The sequence below is a fragment of the Heloderma suspectum genome, chromosome 3, assembly GCF_057233095.1.
Source record: "Heloderma suspectum isolate Gila_16-S chromosome 3, 16-S_ref, whole genome shotgun sequence".
Taxonomy (NCBI): Eukaryota; Metazoa; Chordata; class Lepidosauria; order Squamata; family Helodermatidae; genus Heloderma; species Heloderma suspectum.
Genome location: NC_139460.1, coordinates 123,347,760 through 123,372,106, shown reverse-complemented (window position 1 = coordinate 123,372,106; position 24,347 = coordinate 123,347,760). Strand labels below are relative to the sequence as shown.

The 24,347-nt window shown below is 44.1% G+C and overlaps 1 protein-coding gene across 2 annotated transcripts; it reads left to right on the top strand.

Annotated features, from left to right (window-relative positions):
• Window positions 1-512: 512 nt before the first annotated feature.
• Window positions 513-23,863, top strand: CNGA3 (cyclic nucleotide gated channel subunit alpha 3). Of its 2 annotated transcripts, XM_084841780.1 has the most exons (9): window positions 513-613; window positions 4,849-4,968; window positions 6,613-6,783; window positions 9,673-9,726; window positions 11,439-11,468; window positions 13,054-13,140; window positions 16,395-16,502; window positions 20,924-21,030; window positions 22,455-23,863. In XM_084841780.1, the coding sequence occupies exons 1-9, from the start codon at window positions 513-515 to the stop codon at window positions 23,861-23,863; spliced, it is 2,187 nt and encodes a 728-aa protein (XP_084697906.1). The 2 variants fall into 2 exon arrangements, with proteins under 2 accessions (XP_084697906.1, XP_084697907.1); XM_084841781.1 differs by lacking the exons at window positions 11,439-11,468; window positions 13,054-13,140.
• Window positions 23,864-24,347: the final 484 nt, after the last annotated feature.

Below are 24,347 nucleotides of genomic sequence, written 5' to 3'. Positions count from 1 at the left end.
GGACACAGAAGCACAAATAGTTAGTTTCAGGGTTTCAGTACATTTCTCCATCCATTATATCCAGTTGTGCAACCTTTTTCTGCTTGTGCTGTTTCAAATGTTCTCAGCTGGGTGGGGGGAACCTGTGGTCCATCAGAAGTTGTTGCTGGATTCCAACTCCCATCAATCCCAGCCAGCAAGGTCAGTGGTCAGCAATGATGGGAATAGGAATCTAACCACATCTGTGGGCAGCAGTCCAAAACTCAATGAATCTTACTTCAGAATAGACCTCTAAAGGACTGAGCTATAAGTACCTTCGAACAGAATTGGACTGACTTCTAAGAAAACATGCTTAGGATCTCTCTCCAGAGTTTTCACAGACTTCTTATAGATTTTCCTCTTTTCATGCCTTTACTGTCTTTTTCTTTTAAAAAATGTTCTCTTTAACTTCAATTTCTTCTCTGTCATACTGGATTCACAATACATTTCTCCTGTATTTCAGGTGCCGCTTAGTGGCTGATATGTAAAGCAAAATGGCTAAAGTTGACACCTATCACTCCTGTCCTGCTGTCCTTGGGCTATCTGTGAAGGCTATCAATGATGAGACTGATAGACTTGAAAATGTATTGACCAGGTAATGGCTTCAAAACAAGTAATGTTTGGTTTCCCTCAATGCAGCAAAAAGAAAAGAAAAAGAAAACAGAACAAAATTAAAACCTAAACCCAAAATGCTGTAGGAGTATAACTTCCAGTCCAACCAAAATAAACATGTCCTTTACACTGCAATCCTATACATGTCTACTCAAAAGTAAGCCCCACTGAGTTCATTCTTTCGGGATTGCTCCCAGGTAAGTATGTATAGGATTGCAGGTTTAATCTTTCCCACCCAAATGAATAGGATTCACAACCCTTTTGCTGGGTTGTCCTTGTTTTCTTTGACAACTTCCCATCTACTTTGCTCAGAATGGCCAGAGGTTTTGTTTTTATAGCATTATGATGAAGTAGTTCCTCTCTGTAGCCACGTTACATTTGTCCCCTGGGTGTATTCTCATTTACCTTTAGTGAAATCCTCGTAGCCCCTACTTAAGGCTTCTGCAAAGAATAATTTCATTCCAACTAAGTGCACACAGGGCAGCCAGGGCAGCACAGAGAGCCTCTTCTTAAAAGTTAATGTCCCACTGATCAGTGAGGAAGAAGGAGCAGGAGAGGGGGGCTGAATCCACCCCCTGTTTGCTCCCCCTCCAAATGAAATAGTCAATAGCCAGGACTGCCATATGTGCAGTCGTGGCTACTGGTTCAGAGAAGAGAAACACACAAACAGCATCGGATTGTGGGCAGTATTCATCATTTAGCCAGGCTCCTCCCAGCGCTGGCATCCCTGTTGTTATTTCCAATCTCAGATTGGGAATAAAGGGGGATTCCTGCAGGAGGCATTGCTTCAGGGGCTGTGGCTTGAGGGCCATGTCCTGCCCCCTAGAAGAGCCCAAGGAGGCCCCACATGTTAGATGAAGAATGTCCATGGGCCAGAGGTTATGTGTTCATGTGCAGAAGTTTGCGTTCACATAGGGAGTTGCCCTGGCTGGGTCAGGGTAAGAGAACCTTTGGAGCACTGTCTTCAGAGGATCCTGTATTTTGCCATCATATAAGTACCAGGTGTTTATCATATATAAAAAACAGCTTCTGAGAAGCTTTGGTGTTTGGGGTGCATGAGTTAATCTGTATGTGCTGTAACTCTTGATCCTAGAATTTCCTGGTTTTGTTTTTGTTTTTAAAAGGAACAGAATTCAGTTATTCATTCAATTACACAAAACCTCTCAGGTTGGGGAAAAGGAATTTAACTCCTCTGCAGATCTGTAATAAAATGGATTGTATCCAATGTTAGTCTCCCTTACATCTCATTCATTTTAATGGGTCTACTCTAAATAGGACTAACATTGGGTACAACCCTCAGTGTTTACTGTACTTTAAGGTATTGGAAGCATTTCACATGTATTATCTGAATAACCTTTATACTAGTCCTCTAAAGGAGGCAATTTTTAAATTGTCCCCATATTAACCCTATATTATAATCATCGTAGCTTGTCCAATGGTTCAAGAAGTCTATTGTTGTTATCCCCCATATTGACACAAGCGTCAGGAGGAGACAAAGCTCAGAGTTGCTTATGGCAACTGTGGAACGTAGTTCACCCTTGTTATCACAGACTGCAAATCAAGTGAATGTGGCAGAGATCTCAAAACAAATGTGGAGAAGATCACTCAAGGAAGTGAGCCAGTCCAGGAACAGAAGATCAAGTGAAACTAGAACAGGGATCTACAAAAACACCGCAGATGACTCAAGGAAGTGAGCCAGACTTGAGGGTGCATTTGTAGTGAATCTATGAGAGATCTCAATACACATGCAGTCTAGATTATTTGAGGAAGCAGACCAAAGCACAGATTTCAATTGAAGTCACAGTATGCAATGCAGAGTCATAGAATTGAGTATGTAGAAAACATTTATGCCTCGATTGATGTGAATATATATATTCTCTCTCTCTCTCTCTCTCTCTCTCTTGCACATGCATGCAGTACATCTCCTAAAATGGGAACTTTGAAATCTCATAGCTTTAGGCATGCACAACATATTTTCATCAGACCTAGCCATTCTTAACTTCTTTGTTTCTGAAATTTCGCCAGTTTATCTCTCTCACCAGGTAGTCTTCATGCTAAACTTATATTGATAGAATGAAACATCTTAATTTTATAATTAACACAATGTTCAGACTTTATCATGACTGAATTCTAGGAAAGCCTGCTACCTTAGCTATGCAGTTGCTCTTGCAGCAGTATACTATCAGGGGTGCCATCTCAGGCATTTGATGGGCAGATGCCAAAGAAATTTCAGTGTGTGTTACTGGAAGTTGACAAAGCCAGAAATTGGATATATCTAGACCAAATCACCAAAATGTCTAGCATTTTATGATCATTTGTTGTGTCTGCTTTTTACACATCAGAGACATAGGCACTCCTTTGCCTCCAAGAGACTGACCCGGTTCAGATAACATGCCACATATCATCATGGGTTATTTAACATGTGACGAGCCACAGTGCCTGTGGGCACCAGGTTGCATACCCCCAAATGGACCAGATCTACACCTCATGTCATATCAATACCATCATGGTGTCGCTATATCCCTCTTGTGCATTTATACCTTGTAATGCACACAATCACACCTGTTGCAGTACTTTGGATAATACAGAATTAAAAGTGGGAAATCACTCTAGAAAAGCGAAATACAGACTGTGGGATGTGCCCCAACAGTTATCAGTGCACTTCAATGCTGATATAAGGTAGTAGTGTAGATCTAGCCTATGGCTTATGTGATACTAAATTGTTGGAGGTTTATTCTCATTCAGTCTTGGCTCACCATCTGTATTTCATTTATTGATTTATTTGATTTGTATCCTGTCTTTCTATCAAGAAAATAGCACTCAAGGCAGCTTACAATCATAGATAAATAAAAACTGGATTAAAACAATACTTTTATTGTTTTATTGTAAATTTTGTTTTACATTTTACTTTAATGTAAAACAAATACATTAAAAACACAACAAGAGAATAAAAACAGCACCCAATCCAACAGACTTGCTTACATGCCAAAGACGTACTTGAAGAAAGAGGTCTTTGCCTGCCAGCAGAAGGACAACAGAGAGGGAGTCAACCTAGCCTCCCTCGGCAGGGAGTTCCACAGTCTGGGTGCAGCCACCGAGTAGGCACCCTCTTACATCACCACCGCACATGACTTTGAAGGTGGAGGTACAGAAAAGGTTTCTCCTGAAGATCTTAAAACCTGGGCAGCTTCATATGGGAGAAGGTGGTCTTTCAGGAAGCCTGGTCCCAAGCTGTATCTGTAAAATGGTAATGCTAGTGGGTCTGTCTCTTAGTGGGTTACTGTGAGGGTGAAACAATGTGAAGAATATAAAACTCCTTGAATATTAAAAGTATTATGTGAGATCATATATACAAGATGTAGGCAACCTACTGCCGTCCAGGGGTTGGATAGAATATCATCATTCTGCCACAGAATGGAAACTGCTGGTGGAATGGGACTTCCCTGTCCTCTTCTCCCCTCTGCAATCCCCCACTCACCCTCCAAAACTCCTCTGGAGGGTTCCCCAACCCTCTGGAGCAGATTTGGAGGGTGTTCAGGGGGCTGCAGTGTGGTGGGGGGAGAGGACAGGCAAGTCCCATTCTGCCCACAGTATCTGTTCTACTGGCAGAATTATGATGTTCAATCCAATCCGATACGTTTGGACTACAATTTCCATAAGCCCCCCAGCATACCCAGCGGTCAGGCGTTGTGGGAGTTGTAGTTCAAAACATCTGGAGAGCATCAAATTGTTTACCCTTGATATATACGAATGCCAGTCTACTCATGCACATCTTAGTCATTCAGTGGATTTTGTCCTCTTCCCTCGTGAACCCAGAGTGCATTGTAGCATCTGTTGAGCTACGTAGCTCACCTCTCTTGGTTCTGATTCCTACTGGACATTTGAATTCCCCTCTGCTTCTGTTCTGTGCTTTGTCCATCTGGAATGGGTCTGATGGAAAAATCGAAGAAATACAGAGACAGTGCATCTGTAAGGAAGTTCTGTCTGACGAATGTCTGCTTGACATCACAGGATGCAGAACTCAGGCGGAAGATGATTACTGGACTGCGTATTTCACAACGTCACTCCTGACAGTGATAGCATTGGTGATTGAGCAAGGAATGCCTGTTCCTTCACAGTTGCCTAATTGGAAGGGCTTGAGGAATTGCAAATGCACCTTGAAAGGGACTAAATGTGTTGTTGATTTGTGTGTGGTTTTTTTACTATTCGATTTGGAAGGACCCACTCGCTGTGTGAGGAGGACACGTCTTCCGAATTGCAGAGAGTCATTTCCATGGAGACAGGCGGCCTGTCTGAATCTCGAACGAGCTCATTCACAGGCAGTGGAGCAATGGCTAGGTAAGCTTCATTTCCAAGATGCCAAGGCCTGGCAAGAGGATAGCAGGATTGCAAGAGGGTAGCAGTCTCTTGTATTGGAAACAAAGGGGTGGGATGAGGGCGATGAACAATATTGTCAATGAAATGGACTCACTTTGTATCAAATGATGATAAAAGAAGTGACATGAAGGGAATGTTGACCTTGATCTATACCATTATTATATGTCAGTCCAGTTTTGGGGTGTGCTGCACTGGGCCGTCAAGATGAGATATGAAAGGACATTATTTTGAGTTCAGTGAGAGGATGTAAAAGTGTGAGAGAAATCTGATATGGTTTGCAAAATGTCTTTTGGCTTTCTATCAGAGCTAGAAGGTCATATTTGATATCGAGCATAGCTACCACTTCAAAGGTTTTCTCAGAGGGGGCAAGCCATGAGCTGGACAGGTATCAAAGCATGAGGAAGCATGCCTCATCACCACCTAAAAATGTGGATGTATGAAGCAGAACTAAATCATGTTCTGTTCTCCTCAACATGTTGTGTATTGTGGGTAAGACTGGAACATATGTGGGGGTATGGGCTTGCAGATTTGTAAATATTGGCACAAGATAATTTCTTTGGTCAAATACTGAATCAGTTCCCTCTTACCACCACTGAAGATTTCTTTCTATAAGAATATCATTCGGACAAAAGCAAAATGTTCCCCATGCAACTTTGATGAAAAATTGCCATGATCCTATAAGAAGCTTAAGATCAGGTGAAAGAGAGAGCTTTGTTACTGTTAAGGCATGAAGAACTTGGTCAGCAAAATAGCAAAACTTGGTCAGCAAAATAGCTTTGTCTCCACATTAATGGTGGAGAGCAGAGACTGTGACAGCTTTTTGTTGGCTTACGTTGGACTTAGTTGAGCTATGAACAAGCAAAGGCTCCTTCGCACCATTAGCTCATGGTGAGTGTAATACTATCATGCTCCTGCTCATTCCACTAGCCCTGCCCCAAGCCCTGTCCCTTTCTTGACATTATGTCTAGATGCGGTAAATGCACGAATATCCTGATACACATATGTGTTGTCTCAGTTTTCGAAATGCATAGATGGTACATATTAATGTATGCATACTCACCACATCAAATGGATGCAATAGATGGAAGGAATGAGGTGAATCAAGCAATTGGTTCTATACCCACCATGTGTTCAGTTTTATATAGTTTTAGGAAGTTTATTTATTTATTACATTTATATCCCACCTTTCTTCCATAGTGGAACTCACAGTGGCTACATGTGGTTTCCAAGTGGTCTCCCCTCCAAACACTGACCAGACCCAGACCTGCTTAGCTTCAGCAAGGTGACTGCCTCATGTGCATTCAGATCATGCCCTGAGAAGTTAGGAATAAGTCTATGGTGAAACAACTATAGTGATATCTGTTGGAGCATTGAGTGCTTTGCAAAACATCCTGAACAATATAGTTCAAGAATGCGTAGCCCTCCAGATGTTGTTGGACTGCAGCTCCCATCAGCCCTAGTCAGTGTAGCCAATGGTGAAGGATGATGGGAGTTGCAGTCGAACAACATCTGGAAGGCCACATGGTCCCCATTGCTGATATAGTTGTTAACTTTGTCCTGGTCAGTTTGCACTGTTTACCTCCCACCACCACCTTTTCCTTTCAGGTTATCATGGTTTGTCTTATCACTGAGATCCTGGGCCAGGAGACACTTGCATCATGAAGACCAAAGGCCTGATTCTTTTCTTGAGCGTATCCGGGGGCCAGAGCTCAAAGATTTTTCAAGTCGAGACAGTAATGCCCAGTTGAACTATGAAGAGACAGGTGGACTGAAAATGTAAGAGGATACAGCTTCAGTGCAGAAAATTTGCTTTGGATGTTGCATTCAGAAAGGAAGAAGAGTGGTTTTCCAGTAGAGGCATACTTAGCGCAGTACTGAATGGGTGGCAGACGTAGGGTGCATTCCTATGTATGTTTAGACAGAAATAAGTCCTACAGTTCCCAGAAAAAAGTCCTATAACTCTAGTTCTGTAAGGGTGCAATCTTATGTAGGTTTAGACAGAAAGAAGTCCTACAATACCCAGCATTCTAGGGCTTTTTTCTGTCTAAACATGCATAGGCTTAGTCCCTTAGGGGCTCTCCTGGTACTGTATGCCAGCTTTTCCCAACTCTCCTCCCTCTCTCATAATACTAGAACCCAGGGTCATCCTATGAAGCAGATTGGTGGGAGATTCAGGACAGATAAAAGGAAGTACTTCTTCAGACAGAGCACAGTTAAACTATGGAATTCGCTATCACAAAACATAGTTATGGCCACCAATTTGGATGGTTTTAAAAGGGGATCAGACAAATTCATGGAGGAGAAGGCTATCAATGGCTACTAGTCCTGATGACTATGTGCTACCTCCAATATCAGAGGCAGCATGCCTGTGTACACCAGTTGCTGGAGAATATGGGCGGGAGGCTGCTGTTGCACTTGTGTCTGCTTGTGGGTTCCTGGTTGACGATAGCTGGTTGGCCACTGTGTGAACAGAATGCTGGACTAGATGGGCTCTTGGTCTGATCCAGCAGGGATCTTCTGATGTTCTTATGGTACCCTCCAGCTGTGCTGGACTACAACACCCATCCATTGGCATTGCTCCCAAGCTGAAGCATGATCAGCTTGAGACTCAAACAACGGCCTTCACCATGTCTAAGGTTTCCAGCATAGAGATGGGAATCCTGACTGGCCAGGATTCCTGTGGGAAACCCTTCATATGATGAATAGGGTGGCCACTTATGAATCACCAAGAAATAATAAATGCAAAAAGAAATCAAAAGGAGAGGACAAAAGAGGGCACAGATTTGCATAAAATGTGCCCATGTTAATTGATATGTATTGCTGCAAATTTAGAAATAATTATTATCATTTGAATAGAAATACAGTACAACTCAGTGTAGTGTGGAAGACTGTGACCATGGGTTTACCCATGGGTTCAAACTCTGGGTTATTCACCCCTCAACAACCCTGGGTTCAGATGTCATGTGAACAACTCAGGGATGGGGCATCCCTGGCTTGTTTGTTGCAGCAGAAGTGGGCAGGATCATGGGAACCAGCATGCTTGCTCATCACTTGCTTGCTCCTGCTGCATTTCCAACAGGTTTGTTAACCATGGGTTGTTAGCAGTGTGCGAACCAGGTCCATACATTCCATCATAAGCAAAGGATCAAAAGTGGTCATTACTTACATTTCCACCAGGAGTGCACAATCTGTGACCCCCCAAGGCCTTAATTGCAGCCCCCACAGGTCTCCTGAGCCTCCCCTGCCACCCCCAAATCCCTCCTCCAGCAATCCTGATGCAGATTGCATTTTCCTTGCTGGAAAAGCACCAGCGAGGAAACAGTGGCCAGTTTCCTGATCACTGGAGATGTGGGGTGGAGAGGAGGCTCTCTGCTCCCTCCTCCAGCGAACCTCATACAGATCACTCTTGACCAGCTGCTGCTAGCAGTAAGGAAAGGGTGATCTGTATCAGGATTGCTGGGATGCATGGGTGCATGGGTGTATGTGTATGTGTGTGTTAGGGTGGCCCTGCGTCCTCTTTTACATTGAGCAGTTGTCTATCTGAAGGGTTGCCAGAGGACAGTTTTCTGTTTTGAAGGCATTCTCTAGTTGAAGGGGTCTCCAGTCCAAGACCAGTTTAAAGATAAAGAAACTTATGGAGGGAGAGCTGGACCCTGAAGCACCTAGACAGCACACTGAGCAAGGCATACAGGTCACCTGGTCACAGTCTTCCACACTATGGTGAGATATATGTATTTCTATTTAAATGATAATAATAATTTCTGGATTTGCATCTGCACATCTAAATCAGCGTAAGTGAATCTTATGCAAATCATTGTCCTTTTTAAAAAAAAGTGATGCATGTCCCCTTTTTGGGCAATTTGTACGTGGCCACCCTAGTGTGTATGTACATGTGTGCATGCACACACAGATGCAGTCTCCCACCCTTAAGCCAATATCACATGCAGCCCTTGGGGCTGAAAACGTTGTGCACCTCTGGTTTCTGTGAACCCCAAATCAACAAAGGAACAGCTGCACCAATTGAATTCCCAACATGTTTTGACACTGGTCTTTATCAAGGGGAAAACTCTTAGAGATTTTTCTGGCGGACTCCCTCTCCCTTGCGTCTTCATTTCTGCGAACCCCCCAAACGACAAACATCCAAAGTGGGCTCTCAACTACCCAACACCCCTTCCCTTTTCTTAAAGTGACTGATCTGTTGTGTTCCAGCCATGCTTCTAATTTGCTGTGGTGTTTCCAGCAACAGTCAACGTTCCTGCAACAGTCTTGGCAATGCTCCTGTGAGGATGACGGGAGAGGCTTCAGGAGCACTTCAGAATCACAGACAAATGGAAGCTATACATAACCAGATCCTCAAGTGTTAAACATTAATACACCTGAGAACAGGCTAAAGTGCTTCAAACATGGCCCTAAACATGTACAGGCTGCACGTGAACAGGGGCAAATGGTGCCCTGGGTAGTTATGCAAGAGAGCTTAGTGCTGCGGTCAAAGTTGACCTCCTTAATTTTTTCAGTATACAGGAAGGACTAACAATTCAATCAATGATGGAGGTCAGGATATGTATGCATACAGTGGCCAACAGTAGTTTTAGCATTGTTTTTCATATTATGTTCCTATTCATTCATTCTTTCATTCATTTACTCATTCACTTTAACTCACTGTAGTCAATGGGCTCTGGCCAGATTTAACATCAACTACTCCAACAACACTAATGAAGAGTAAGTATACCATGGACAACCTGTCTTTTTGCCTAGTCCCTCCTAATCCTCCCGTTGCAAAACACCCTGCTAACCATTGTAGTTTGGTTTTCCTCTTTGTTTCCCTTTCAGCCCTATTTCAGCCATAAATGCTTTTGCAGAAGATTAAGCTCTTCCTTGTAGACTACAAGCTATCCCTTTCCTTCTTAGGAGGTTGCAAATGATGCTAACATGAAATTTCTCTGCCCCAGTATCAATCCCCCCGCCCCCAACACCCTTCCATTTATAATTCCTTACCTTGAGTCCTGGTATTCCTGGGTTAAGCTGGCTGATTTTGTGGAGTTCCTCCCAGATGTGTGCATGTTTACATGGATAGATATAATCCATGCATTATTCTGTCTGTCTGTCTGTCTCTGTCTGTCTGTCTGTCTCTCTCTCATATATTTTAATATCTTGCAGGGTGCTTTCCCCAAAGTCACACATTTCAGGAAGTGTATGCATTTATCTTTCCAAACAATACTAGTTTATTTCCATATTCACTGAAATTATAAATGACTTCACATCTGTATGGCTTGCACCACCATTTCAGTCGGGAGTAAAATACAGCTGTTTTTCTTTCTCTAAGGCAAAGCAAAAAAGCAATGCAAAAAGGTATTGACTCTCCTGTACACCCTTGCCCTTGATCTGAGTAATGGCCTAAAGGTGACAGTGGTGCTGTCAGGGCAGGCCTTTGGGGGCAGAAGCCGAGGGCCTCGACAGAATGAGTGGGGGGCACCAAACAAAACGGGGCTGGCCTAACACATTTTGAAGTAAGTGAGGTCATACATGTTACCATCTAAAGACTGCTCCCCCATTAGACCATTATGTCCAGAGTCTATAATTATCTAACTGTGCTACTGATAGGCAATTCTGCTTTTGAAAAGGACACCCTGTCCTGAAGGACAGAACTAGATACACCGTCTTCCTGAATGTTCACAGTGGGGCTGTTGACACAACAGGCTAACCCACACTCAATGGTTGAGTCTGGGTTGTTGTTGAACTGTGGGTTAGTGTTGTGTCCACACTCGGGACATTTTCCTCAGGGTGGCTTGTTAACCATGCAATGTGTCTTGTTAACCACTCTGAACAACCCAGCAACAAATGGGGGGGGGTGTGTTGGATGATCATGGGGGGGTTGGATGATCATGGGGGGGGAGAAGCCATCATTGCTACTCCCCCTGTGTCTGTGAGTGCTGCACGTGCATTGCATCTTTACATAATCAGCTGCGCTGCAGCATGGGTTGGCGTGTTGAGCGAACCTGGTGTGCAGCGTTGTTGGGTGGCTTCGTATCCAGCCTACGACCTCTATTGCACATTGTGGCACATGCAGGGGTTTGGGGAGAAGCCACGATGGCTTCTCCCCCCTCCCCCAGATCATCCGAACTCTACCCATGGGTTCTCAAGGTGGCTTGTTCAAGAAAAATAAATCATACTGCATGGTTAACAAGCCACCCTACAGTTGGATCAGTCAGGTGGTGGGTGTTATTGGAGGGTGGCAGGAGGGAGGGTGGCAGGAGGGAGGGTTGGGAGGGGAAAAAAGGACTGTAAGAAAAAGAAATGGAAATTCATGCAACAATGTTCAGGATCTGAGAACATTTAATCAGTACAAAGACATGGACTAGTGGACACTGTGAATTTCTTGATATATTGTTATTTTGTTATATGAAACTGAAAACTAATAAAGAATTATTAAGAAAAAAACAACAAGCCACCCTGCAGAAAATGTCCTGGGTTTGGACAACACACTATCCAAAGTTCAACAAACAACCCACGGTTCAACAACAACTCACACTCAACCACTGAGTGTGGGTTAGTGTGTTGAGTGAACCCAGTTGATGTCTCTTACCAGGAACTCAGGAAAAAGAACAGTTAACTACTCTGGGTTTTCAGGAGTGATTAAACATGGAATTGCCCCCGGTCAAGTGTGAATCGTACAGAAGCAGGAGTTGTCTCAGTAAGCCAGTGGTACAGTACCCATGTTCATGTACCCTCTGTATCTTAAAAGATGACAAAGCCTGTTGTGAAAATTGCATGGGGATAGTCATAAGGTTGCTAAATGGGCTGCAGAGCTGCCTAGTTTTTCTTGCAAATGCAGTGGTGTAGTGAAGCCAGGGCCTGGAGACATGCAGCACTGACACTTTTTTATTAGCAGGGATGCTGATGTCATCTGCCACCCCCTGAGCACTTCCTGTTCCCTCTAACCTTAGCTGCAATCCTCACAGTAGCTGTGGGGGAAATGAATGTCCCCAACAAGAATATATTCCCTGTTGTAATGCAAAGTCTCTCAGGGTAGCTCGGGCTTGAATGGGCAATGAAGGGCCATTAGTGTTACAGAAGGACTGTTCCTGGTGGTTATAAAATTGCTAAAACTAGTTTGCTCATATGGACCAACACAGCTGCCTGCATCTTCGGACTGTCCTTGGGGGCATGGCTATGCCTGTACTAATTTACCACTACACAATTGTGCAAATGTGTGCAAAGAAACAAGTCCAAAGTCTGCTTTCCTTAGAGAAGATCCATTTCAGAAGGAGAATTTGGACTGGAGAAGCAGTGGGATGGGTGAAGAAGAGATAAGTGTTTGACCCTTTCCCCGCCTGCCACTTCTCCAATCTAAGTTGCCTTGAAGTGACTCCTGCCCCCCGACACACTCTGCAGGGCACCAGCTGCATGTTTGCCTCTCTATAAGTATGGAAGTTCTACAGTTATGGTGCCCAGCGCTTGGGCTTTTGAGGGTTTGTTTACCAGGCTTGGCGGAGTGGGCCAAACCAGGATGACTAAGGCTAGATCTACACAACTGCTTTATAGCAGTATTGAAGTGCACTGATAACTTTTGGGGCACATTACACATTCAATATACCACTTTTGCAGTGTTATGTCCTGCTTTTTATTCCACATTATCCAATATACCACAGCAAATGTCATTGTGTGTCCCACGAGGTATAAATGCACAAGAGGGATATAGTGTTACCATGATGGGATCGTGATCATATGACACAAGGTTTAGTAAATCTGGCTTTAGTAAGCTCGCCTCAACTTAACATTTCACCAAGGAAATCATGGTAGCAATAAATAGCTGCTAGCAAATTCATAGAGAGTGGTCAAAACTCTTGCAAAACCAGCCGGCTTCTTTTGCGGTATTGCTGCATTCCCGATATTTCCTGTCTAAGTCACACGGCCTTTTTTTGCATTAAATGTGCAAGTGGCCCTTTGTATGGACTTAGGCTGGCTCCCTGTGTGTAGGCTTCAGCTGCTGAGAAGCCAAGAATTGTGCAAAGATAACACACTGTGATAACACACTGTGTTATGCAGAAAGAAGGAAGAAAAGAAAGAGGCTGAGGAGGAAAAGAAAGAGGAGAAAAAAGATGACAAAAAAGATGATAAAAAGAAGGAAGAAGAGTAAGTATGAATTAGAATGATTATATCTTTGCAACACACTTCCTGTGCTATAGGACATTGAACACAATGGGTTGGATCCAGATTTCAGCATGAGCAACTGGGCTGGCGGAAGAGGACTTCCCCACCCCCTCCTTTCCTGCAGCCCCCTGAAAATGCTACACAGAGAGTCAGATGGTCCTGCTGAATGGGGTGAGCTGTGGGAGGTGGAGTGGGTGGAATGGGGATCCCCAAAGATTGGGTGGGGGAACCTTCCAAGAGGAAATCCCTTCCTCTGGCAGAAGGCAGATCCTGGATCCAGCCCAATATAATCAACTAATGGCGACTTGTGGGTGCTTCCACATGAGGCTTTTATTGTGCAATCACCTTACCTAATTCACAGAATTTAACGAGGTCCAGATGACGTGCTCTTCCATTTGTAACTCTCCCCCATTTCCCCATTGCTTCCACCTTTTTTTTCTTGTCACTAAAAATCTATTAAGCAGGGAAAGATGGAATAATGGCACAACATCATTTGACTGGTAGACAAGGAGTCCTCTGCCTGGAAGCACCCTAAGTTATCCAGGTCTTGAATAGCTGTCATCTCAAAACCTACCATCCAACTGTACATTCTAGAATGCTGCAGCTGCTCAGGAAACCTGCTACTAGATAGGGCAATTTAGGGCTCTCTCCCCCACATATCAGTCAATCCTAAAGGAAATCAACCCTGAGTGCTCATTGGAAGGACAGATACTGAAGCTGAAGCTCAAATATTTTGGCCACCAAATGCGAAGAGAAAAGTCACTGGAAAAGACCCTGATGCTGGGAAAGACTGAAGGCAAAAGGAGAAGGGGACGGCAGAGGATGAGATGGCTAGATAGCATCACCGATGCAATGAATATGAACTTGAACACACTCCGGGAGAGAGTGCAGGACAGGAAGGCCTGGCGTGCTATGGTCCATGGGGTCACGAAGAGTCGGACATGACTGAACGACTGAACAACAACAACAACAACCCCCACATAATCTTTTGACAAACATGGGATCACTCTGGTGGCTACAGATGTGCACAAACATCTCATCCCCCATGTAGCACTGAAGTGCCTTTTACAGCTTATAGCTGCACCACATATGCTGCTTTTTGATAGCCTAATTATTTCATGGTCATGTGTAAACACAACCTACCCCAAACTGGTACCCTCCAGATGTGTTGGACTACAGCTCCCAGCATGTCCCAGCCAGCATGGAGGGCACCAGGTTGGGGAAAGCTGGTGGAAAGGCTTGCAACCACATAGATGGGGCTGATCATGCGAATCTTCCCCTCCTCACGTGAAAGACTCCTGTGACTGACTCCATCCATGTGGTTACAGTCCTTCCAAAGCTACAGCAGTGTCATGGGGTGAATCCACGGAAACATGGCTCCCAGAGTACAGCTGTAATATGCAAAGAACATGAGTCAGACATGCTTAAACTTAAGCCCGTGTTCTCTGGTTGATGCCCTAGAATGGTTTAAGAAGCCCTAAGAAGTGACCTTTTACCCCAGTTTCCCTGTGTCTGCCTTTCTTTCTGATTTCTTATTGCAGTGGCCTGTTATGGCAGCAAAAGGAGCTGGGAGTAGAAGTAGTGGTGTGCTATGGGAAGTAAGATCCAGCTAATCCCACTATTTAGGCTTCTTGTGCTGGCCTAACTGGCCACCGAGGCTGGAGGATTTGCCACATCATGCCACTGATGATCAATGATTTACCAGCCAACTTTGAATGCAAGCCAACTTTGAATGCTAGGGATGACAGCTGCAGCATCTAATACTAAGGCCACTTTTATTGCTGGCATGAACAGATGGACTGCCATGGATACCATCAGTAAACAAATGGCAATCCTATGCCATACAAGCCTATGCATGTTTATTTAAATCCCACTGCATTCAATGGGACTTACTCTGAAGTAAGTGTGCACAGGACTGCAGCCTTCCAGTGCAATCCTAAGCATGTTTACTCAGTGGTTCCACTTAGCTGAATGGGATTAACTCCTTTGTAAGCATGCTGAAGATGGCAGCCCTAGTCATGGATCCTTAAGCTTGCGCCCATTGATGAGGGCTTGTTTCCAAGCAAACTCATGAAAAGAAGGGATCAAAAGAAATCGAGTGCACTAAAGGCAACATGAACATTGGTACCAAGAAGTGTGTTGCAACGATTACATCCCAAGTGCGTGTAGTACACTACCGTGCATAATAATAAAATAGTGGTAGTAGTGCACTTTGTATACTGGTAGTAAACTTGTAGTACTGTAGTACTGTGATCGTAGTTAGTGCACTAGTAGTAAACTTGGTTAAGAATACTCTGTCTGATTTTTGCCCTACCCTGCATTTACTAGGAAGAGTGTAAAAAGCACCTTGTGATACAGTGTTGTGACCTTGGTGAAAAAAATGAAAGGAAGAAAATAGAAACACCCTGTTACCCATGACGGTCTCTATTTGCTATGGCTACACTCTTCTGCTATTTTAGGTCTGAGATCTTTAATGCTGGCATGGATTTATGTAGCACTTTTGAGGTAGGACACAGTGGAGGCTGGTGGCTCTGATTTCAGTGGGGCTATGGTAATTCCACTCCGGGTTTTAGTTAGAACCAGCCAGAACTATAAAGGAGCTATCCAACATGCTGAGCCCATTTTGTGGATAGGGTTCAGCAGCCTGGATAGCTCCTTTAGAGTTCTGACTTGTTCTGACTAAAACCCAGAATGGAATCACAGCCCCACCAAAATCGGAGCGACTAGTCTCCACTGGTAGGATTAATGTGATACTTTGATGAGGAAAGGCTTTCGCATCTGTCTGGGCAACATGGATAGCAATCTATTTGATACCCTGATCAGCTGAAGCCTCAAAGTGCTGTGGAGCACTTTAGAGTTAAACATACGATTAAAGTACTTTACTGGTCCTGGTGACTGATGATAAGATACACTCTCCATTTTCAATTTATGAAAGTACATGAAGGTCAGCCTTCTCCAACTGTGACTCTCATAATTCCCACCCAGCATGGCCATTGCCCATGGTGGCTGGGAATTAGGGGAGTCACGGTCCAACACATCTGGAAGGTGCCATGTTGGAGAGGGTTGATATAGGTGTTGTGTTGGGTCAGACTAGATGGGTCAGTACCAAGTCATAATGCGTTCCTTACTGAACTCAGCCATCACAGCCTGCTCCTGGGAGAGTGATCTCTCTGAAACATGGATCGGTGATCCTTTCTGTGTACATACAGATCTGTATGTTTGTTTCTACTTTTCAGGAAGAAGAAAGACGTCTTTGTGATGGATCCTTCAAGCAATATGTACTACAGGTGGTTGGCAATCATTGCAACTCCAGTATTCTATAATTGGTGTTTGTTAGTGTGTAGGTAAGGATGAGACGTTAATAGGTTGGTTTTGGTTTCAGTCTCTTATATCTTCATCTTCCACATCTGACTGGAGGACGCATCATTGGGAATGGCTGGGCTGGGCTGAAATCAACCAATGATTCATAGAATCAAAGAATAGTAGGGTTGGAAGGGGTCTATAAGACCATCAAGTCCAACCCCCTGCTCAATGCAGGAATCCAAGTCAGAGCATCCCTGACAGATGGGCTCTCCAGCCTCATCTTGAACGCCATCAGTGTGGGAGAGCCCACCACCTCCCTAGGTAACTGGTTCCATTGTCATATTGCTCTAACAGTCAGGAAGTGTTTCCTGATGTTCAGCTGGAATCTGGCTTCCTGTGAGCCCATTATTCCGTGTCCTGCACTTTGGCATGATCGAGAAGAGATCCTGGCCTTCCTCTCTGTGACAACCTTTCGAGTACTTGAAGAGCGCTATCCTATCTCCCCTCAGTCTTCTCTTCTCATGGCTAAACATGCCTAGTTCTTTCAGTCTCTCTTCATAGGGCTTTGTTTCCATTCCCCTGACCATCTTTGTTGCCCTCCTCTGAACCCTCTCCAGCTTGTCTGCATCCTTCTTAAAGTGTGGTGCCCAGAACTGGACACAGTACTCCAGATGAGGCCTAACCAGTGCTGAGTAGAGGGTACATCAAGTGATTTGGAAGCTATACTTCTATTAATGCAACCCAAAATAGCATTGCCTTTTTTGCAGCCACATCACATTGTTGGCTCATATTCAGCTTGTAATCGACATCCAAGATCCTTCTCGCTTGTAGTGTTGTTGAGCCACATATCCCCCATCTTGTAACTGTGCCTTTGGTTTCTTTTTCCTAGGTGCAGAACTTGGCCTTTATCCCTATTAAATTTCATTCTGTTGTTTTCTGCCCAGTGCTCCAGTCTATCAAGATTCCATTTAAGGCAGCTTCATATGTATTTGTATAACATATTTTAAAGGAAAATGGTTTTGGACATGTTTCTTTTTCTTTTCAAATGGCTATTTCAGTCTACATGATTGTCTAAAAAGATTTTGATGATGCATCGGGTGCCTCCTGAGTAGGGGAGGCTGGGTATGAGGTTTGGTCCCAATCCTGCTCATTCCCCCCCCCCCGCCCCCATTTACACTGCTGGCTTGGTCGCTTTAATGGATTCCTAAGTGCTAAGCTAGCGAAGAGCAGAGTGGCAGTGGTTTAGATCTATCTTCCTGCACAGCTCTGTAGCCAGCCCGAACAACTCATGGTGACTGCCAGATGACACGATAACCCAGAATCAATTAAATAACCCACTCTGCAAACCATGGGTTAACCCTGCATTGAGCAGGGGGTTGGACGCGATGGTCTTGTAGGCCCCTTCCAACCCTATGATTCTATGATTTTGGCCAAATAAGCCATTGTGGGTTAAAAAACTCCCACCAGACAACACAATAACCCACAATGGGTTAATTAAGCTATCGCTTAATTTACCCATCGTGGGTTATCATGATGTCTGAACCCAGTCTATCTCTGCCAAATAGGGTATGAGTTGGTATAACAGCCCAAGCTGATAAAAGGTGCCCTCTGCCAAAAAGGCCACCTGTGCCTCCAGTGACAATGCTGAATTCAAGAGCTCCCCTAAGCTACAAACCTGATCCTCTAGGGAGAGTGCCACCCTCCCCACTGCCCTGAACAGGCTGAACATCATTCAGATGGGCAGACAAACGAATAGCACCTCCAACTTGTCTGAACTGATCTCGGTTCATTGGACCTCATCCAGTCCATTACTGCACCCAGGCTGTAATTCAGAACATCCACTGCCTCACCTGGATTTGATGAAAAGGAGAGAAAGAGCTGGATGTCATCTGCATATTGGTGACACCTCAGCCCACACCTCTGGATAATCTCCCCCACCAGTTTCATGTAGATATTGAATAGTATGGGGGATAGAATAGAGCCCTGTGAAGCCCCGTAGCAAAGCTGTCAAGGCACAGAGCAGTAATCCCAGAGCACCCCCTTTTGGAATTGGCCATCCAAGTAGGAGCAGAAACAATACAGTATCTCCAGCACCCAGCCCAGATAGCCTGTCCAGAAGTCTTGACCCTCTCAGGAACTTCCAGAACTGTCAACCATGTTATACCTCTGGATAGGCTATCTGGACTGAGGTCACACTCCTCCTGACCCTCTCTTGACAGAGGTCATCCCACAGGGCAACCAAGGCAGTTTCCAATCCAAAACCAGGCCTGAAGCCCAAGTGAAATGGATCTAGATAATCCATTTCATTCAAGAATATCTGGAGTTGACTCACCACCACCATTTGAGCACCTTGCCCAGGAAGGTATTACATCATTACCTTGTTTTTTTCCTCAATATATCATTTCAATCCAACATCTTCTATTCCGTATTTCATTTATACTGGGGTAGTCATACTTAGAGTGTACCCATTGAAACCAATGGGATTTAGACTAGCCATGGTTAAGTCCCACTAAGTCACAACCTGTTCACTTTGTAAGGAAACAAAACTAATTAAAAAAATAGTTTTAAAAAATGTATACCCTTGAGCTATTGGGTCAGATCCAGCTCTAGTTATACTTGCCATTAATGAAATCAATGAGATCTAATTTTGTCATGAGTAACTTAAATCCCATTGTTTTCAATGAGCCTACTCTAAGTATGACTAAATCTGGGTCCAACCCTTCATTTTTGCAATATGTCATTTTGCATATCACACATTCTCAAATTACTATGAAAGGTGGAATGCCAGCCCATTTCCACCACACTGGTCCTCTTCCTTAGGGGTTCATCACACAGAGCTTTTATCCTGCTAGTGTGATGGCTCTCTCTTGGAAGTTTGCGGGCTCCTTAGATGACACCATTACCCTCCAGGGTGTCTCCCGCCATTTCCTCCAGCCTATCTCATGTTTTCCCAAATGCAAAAAAGGTGGTATTTTTTCCAGCCCATGGAACAGGAGCGCCATGACCTCCCTGTGAAATTCTCCAATAGTGGAAGAAACCTCTGTGCCTGCCTGCTGTCGGCATTTGTTTTCAGTTGTTGGGGTTGGTCAGGATGAGATTTGACAGGCACAAGAACAAGAATCGCTTGCCGATTGCGACTCCTGCCTCGGCATTTCTCAGTTGGAGGGAAAAGAGCGTAAAATGCCTCTCTGCAACGAAGGGAGACACATCTGATCCCCCACCCCACCAAGCTCAGAAGCAACGTCCTCTCTTGCTTCAGAGCACCCTATTAAGTTCAATGGGGCTTACTCCCAAGTAAGTGTGCCGAGAGTTGCAGACTTACAGAGTGAACTTATGTCTACTCAGAAGTAAGTCCCATTGAGTTCAATGCGGCTTACACCCACATAAGTGTGCCAAGAGTTGCAGACTTACAGCACAATCTTACATTTTATGTCTACTCAGAAGTTAGTCAGAGGTTTCCTGGGGGCTGCAAGAAAACAGTACAGAAGTTAAGCTACGAAAACAAGACCCCCCCCCCTCATTTGCACACATGCCAGGGAGGGAGGAACATACTCTCTCAGTTCAAACAATGTGGCAGTGGTGTAAAGAAGCCCTTCCTAATCCTGCAAAGAAACCGAAACCAGGAAGCTCCGGAAAGGATGTGGGTTTTTGGATTAATGTAGACACACCCTCCGTCATTCTACGTCCATCCGTATCTATCTATCTATCTATCTATCTATCTATCTATCTATCTATCTATCTATCATCTATCTATCTATCATCTCTCTCTCTCTCCCTCTCCCTCCCTCCCTACCTATTATGGGCAAATCTTTTGACAGCGGTTCATATTAGCCCTACAGTTCTATGCATGTAGCAAGCAAACCAGCTTGATCCATACATAGATCTTTCTGAAGCAGGAACAGCATTCTTTTTTTCATCCCTGATTTGCAGCAGTCTCCATGCTTGCAACAGCCTGCAGGCGCCATCTGGTGGGTTCAGGAGAGCCATGATCTGCAAGCCACGAATAGTCTTTTTAATGGGCTGCACTCTTCAATCCATTTTCCCCAGATTAATCACTTAGTCCAGTTCACCCAGCTTGCTGGGGGAAAGGTAGTGATGACTGGGGAAGGCAATGGCAAACCACCCCGCTACAGTCTGCCATGAAAACGCCACGAAAGAGGTGTCCCTCCGGGAGTCAGCAATGACTTGGTGCTTGCACAGGAGGAACCTTTCCTTTCCCTTCCATTTCAGCAGCTTAACTTGTATCTGTTCTTTGCGTTCCCTACCATTCAGTACCAGGAAGACAAGCAAAGGCTCAGTGCCAACTTCATAGTATAAATGAACAATCCAGGTAATGTTAAACACTCATAAGTCCTATTATTTTCAATGGGAAGATTAGCATGTGCTTAACTCTCCCACCAAAATCTGTCAGGAGCAGTTTGTTTGCCCTAATCATATCTTCTGTTCTTTTATGCTGGCTTAGAGCCTGTTTTGATGAGCTTCAAATGGAACACCTTACACTCTGGCTGATCTTGGACTATTCCTCTGATGCTGTGTACATCATGGACATACTTGTCAGATTCCGGACAGGTGAGTAATTTTCTGCCATGGAATTACACCAATGATGAATCAGTTCCTTAAGACTGTCAGCCATAGTGGATCAAAAGAGCAGAATCATAGCAATGGATTAAATTGTTGAGATCCTACAATACAGCCTCCCCCAGTGTGGTGCTCCCCAGATGTGTTGGACTCCCAACTCCCATCACCCCCAGCAGCCTGGCCAATGATAAGAGATGATAGGAGTTTTCATCCAAAAAAGCTGGAGGGCACCAGCTTGGGGAAGGATGCTCTAGTACAACCCTCTGACTTAAGACTTTCTTTCTTTCATTACAAATATTCCTAGGCCATTTTACAGAGCGGTCCCCCCCCGACCCCCCTGCCCCGGCCAGGTGGCTTGCAACAATAAAATCACATATAATGAAAACATATACAATGATAAAACAGCAAAAATTTATAAGAACAACAAACATCAGGAATAAAACATCTAGCCTAGATAGTTCTAAAATCTACAACACAGTTGCAGGTACAAAGCAGAACAGTCCAATAAAACATAATCAGGGGGAGGCCATGGAAAACAAGCAAGTCTTAGAGCAGTAGTACTCCGACACAATGACCAGGTTCAGACAACACACCTCAACTTGTCATGGGTTATTTAACCCACAACGAGCTGTGATCCCCCCACCGGCTTTTGTGGCTAGACAGCCGATTTCGGCTGTCTAGCCATGGGACCTCGGAGCGTGGGAAGTGGCAGCTGGACGACACATAGGATGTGTCATACTAGCATTTCCAACTTCCCCACCCCAGCAAGCCCTCAGAAATGCCCTGTATTTGCCACTCTGTGCTCCTCTTCTGAGTGTGGAGTGCGGGGCCATTCCACGCTGCCTACAAGGTGGCGCAGGAGGGGCTGGAGGTCAGTTCTCACGGAACTGACCTATCCTATGGTCATCTAGTTGCTGACTAGTGGCCATAGGATTGCGTCCTTACTTATTTACAACATTTATATACTGCCCCACATTAGACAGATTCTGGAGTGGTGAAAAATAAAAGATACGAAGATAGGATCCAGGGAATTCCATAGAGGGGGGCCACCACACTGAAGGCTCTTCCCTGGGTAGACTCCAGCTGGGCCATAAGTCCATGTGGAATCACCACGATGATGCCCTCTGATGACTTCAGTGACCAGGCAGGTTGATAAGAGAGAAGGCACTCTCTCGGGTATTCTGCTTCCATTGCCTAGCTGGGAAACTACAAATGAAAACCATTCAGCAGGAGCACCCAGAGAAAGCCTCAGAAGATGGCCTTAGGTTCTCTGTACGGGAGGAGTATAGTGTAACATAAGAAGAACATGATGAGTACAACAATATCTCTTACCTTTGCAAATATATTACAAGCTTTTTGGTATAAACATTAATGCTGAAGAAATCTTGCCTTTTCTTTTTGCTTTGCTTCTTAAGGTTTCCTTGAACAAGGACTGCTAGTTCGAGATGAAAAGAAATTAAGACGAAATTATCAGTCAACTTCACAGTTCAAGTTGGACATACTATCTCTTGCTCCAACAGACCTGGGTTATTTAAAATTTGGATTGAACTGTCCCGAGCTGCGGTTTAACCGGTTGCTGCGGCTGGCCAGGCTCCTTGAGTTCTTTGACCGCACAGAAACGAGAACAAACTACCCAAACATGTTCCGTATTGGGAACCTTGTCTTGTACATTCTTATCATTATCCACTGGAATGCATGTATATATTTTGCCATTTCAAAGAAAATTGGATTTGGAACAGACACCTGGGTCTATCCCAATGTGTCCCATCCAGAACATGGACGTTTGTCCAGAAAGTATATTTACAGTTTGTACTGGTCAACATTGACACTGACAACCATTGGAGAAACGCCACCTCCAGTGAAAGATGAGGAGTATCTATTTGTGGTCATTGACTTCCTAGTGGGTGTGCTTATCTTTGCTACCATTGTTGGCAATGTAGGCTCTATGATTTCTAACATGAATGCTTCTAAGGCAGAGTTCCAGGCCAAGGTTGATTCTATCAAACAGTACTTGCATTTCCGAAAGGTCACTAAAGACTTGGAAGCCAGAGTCATTAAATGGCTTGATTACCTCTGGACAAACAAAAAAACAGTAGAAGAGAAGGAAGTCCTTAAGTACCTTCCTGACAAACTGAGGGCTGAAATTGCCATTAATGTCCACTTGGACACGCTACGGAAAGTGCGTATCTTCCAGGATTGTGAAGCTGGGCTCCTTATTGAGTTGGTGTTGAAGCTAAGACCTACAGTCTTCAGTCCTGGAGATTATATTTGCAAGAAAGGTGATGTCGGAAGAGAAATGTATATTATTAAAGAAGGGAAGTTGGCTGTGGTGGCTGATGATGGTGTGACACAGTTTGTGGTCCTAAGTGATGGCAGCTACTTTGGAGAAATCAGCATCTTAAACATCAAAGGCAGCAAATCTGGTAACAGAAGGACAGCCAATATCAGGAGCATCGGCTATTCTGATCTGTTTTGTTTGTCAAAAGATGACCTGATGGAAGCTCTCACAGAGTATCCTGAAGCCAAAAAGGCACTGGAAGAAAAAGGACGGCAAATTTTGATGAAAGACAATCTCATTGACGAAGAAGCAGCAAAAGCAGGAGCGGACGCCAAAGATTTGGAAGAGAAAATAGATAAAATTGAATCGGCTCTAGACATTCTCCAGACCAGGTTTGCACGGCTCCTAGCAGAGTACACTGCAGCTCAAGCCAAAGTCAAGCAGAGACTTGTGAAAGTGGAGACCAAAGTCAAGAAATATGGAAGTGGTGCCTTGTCAGATGCAGGGGATGAGGTTGAAAAACCAGGGGAAGAGAAAAAGAATTAGGTGCGCATTTTGATCTTCAGTCAGCACAGAAAATGGCATCATAACAGATAAATATACATACAAATATGTAAACATGGTTTTTTATATGGGCCAAAAGCAATGAATTTGTAGAGTTTTTAATTGTCTTGTAAATAGGACATTCTTACATTTTATGATATTTTTAGAAACAGAACTTCACTTCTCCGTTTTTCTTTTGCTCATTTTGTACTAGTTACAGGTTTCTTATGAGTCATGATCAGACCTCCTTGATAGTAGCTTGTGAAGGTCTGACCGCATTTGTTGTCATCACTTTTCACAATGTATTTGGTGCTGAGGGAATCTTGTGTAAACTAATAATAATTGTCTGATGAAACTGATGCTTGCATATAATAGTACTTGCACATTTTCTACCTTGAAATGATAGCAGCCTCAAAAGGAATAGAATTTTCCATTTTCAGAGTAATTCATTCTGCTCATTTTAAAGAAACTTGGTTAAAAACACACA

Bases quoted from the DNA above. Each gene is read 5' to 3' on its own strand.
- CNGA3 (XM_084841780.1), top strand. From the start codon at position 513: ATGGCTAAAGTTGACACCTATCACTCCTGTCCTGCTGTCCTTGGGCTA. The intron at 9,727-11,438 runs GTAAGTATACCA...AGAATTATTAAG, and splicing joins TCCAACAACACTAATGAAGA to AAAAAAACAACAAGCCACCC. The intron at 16,503-20,923 runs GTAAGGATGAGA...ATGCTGGCTTAG, and splicing joins TGGTGTTTGTTAGTGTGTAG to AGCCTGTTTTGATGAGCTTC.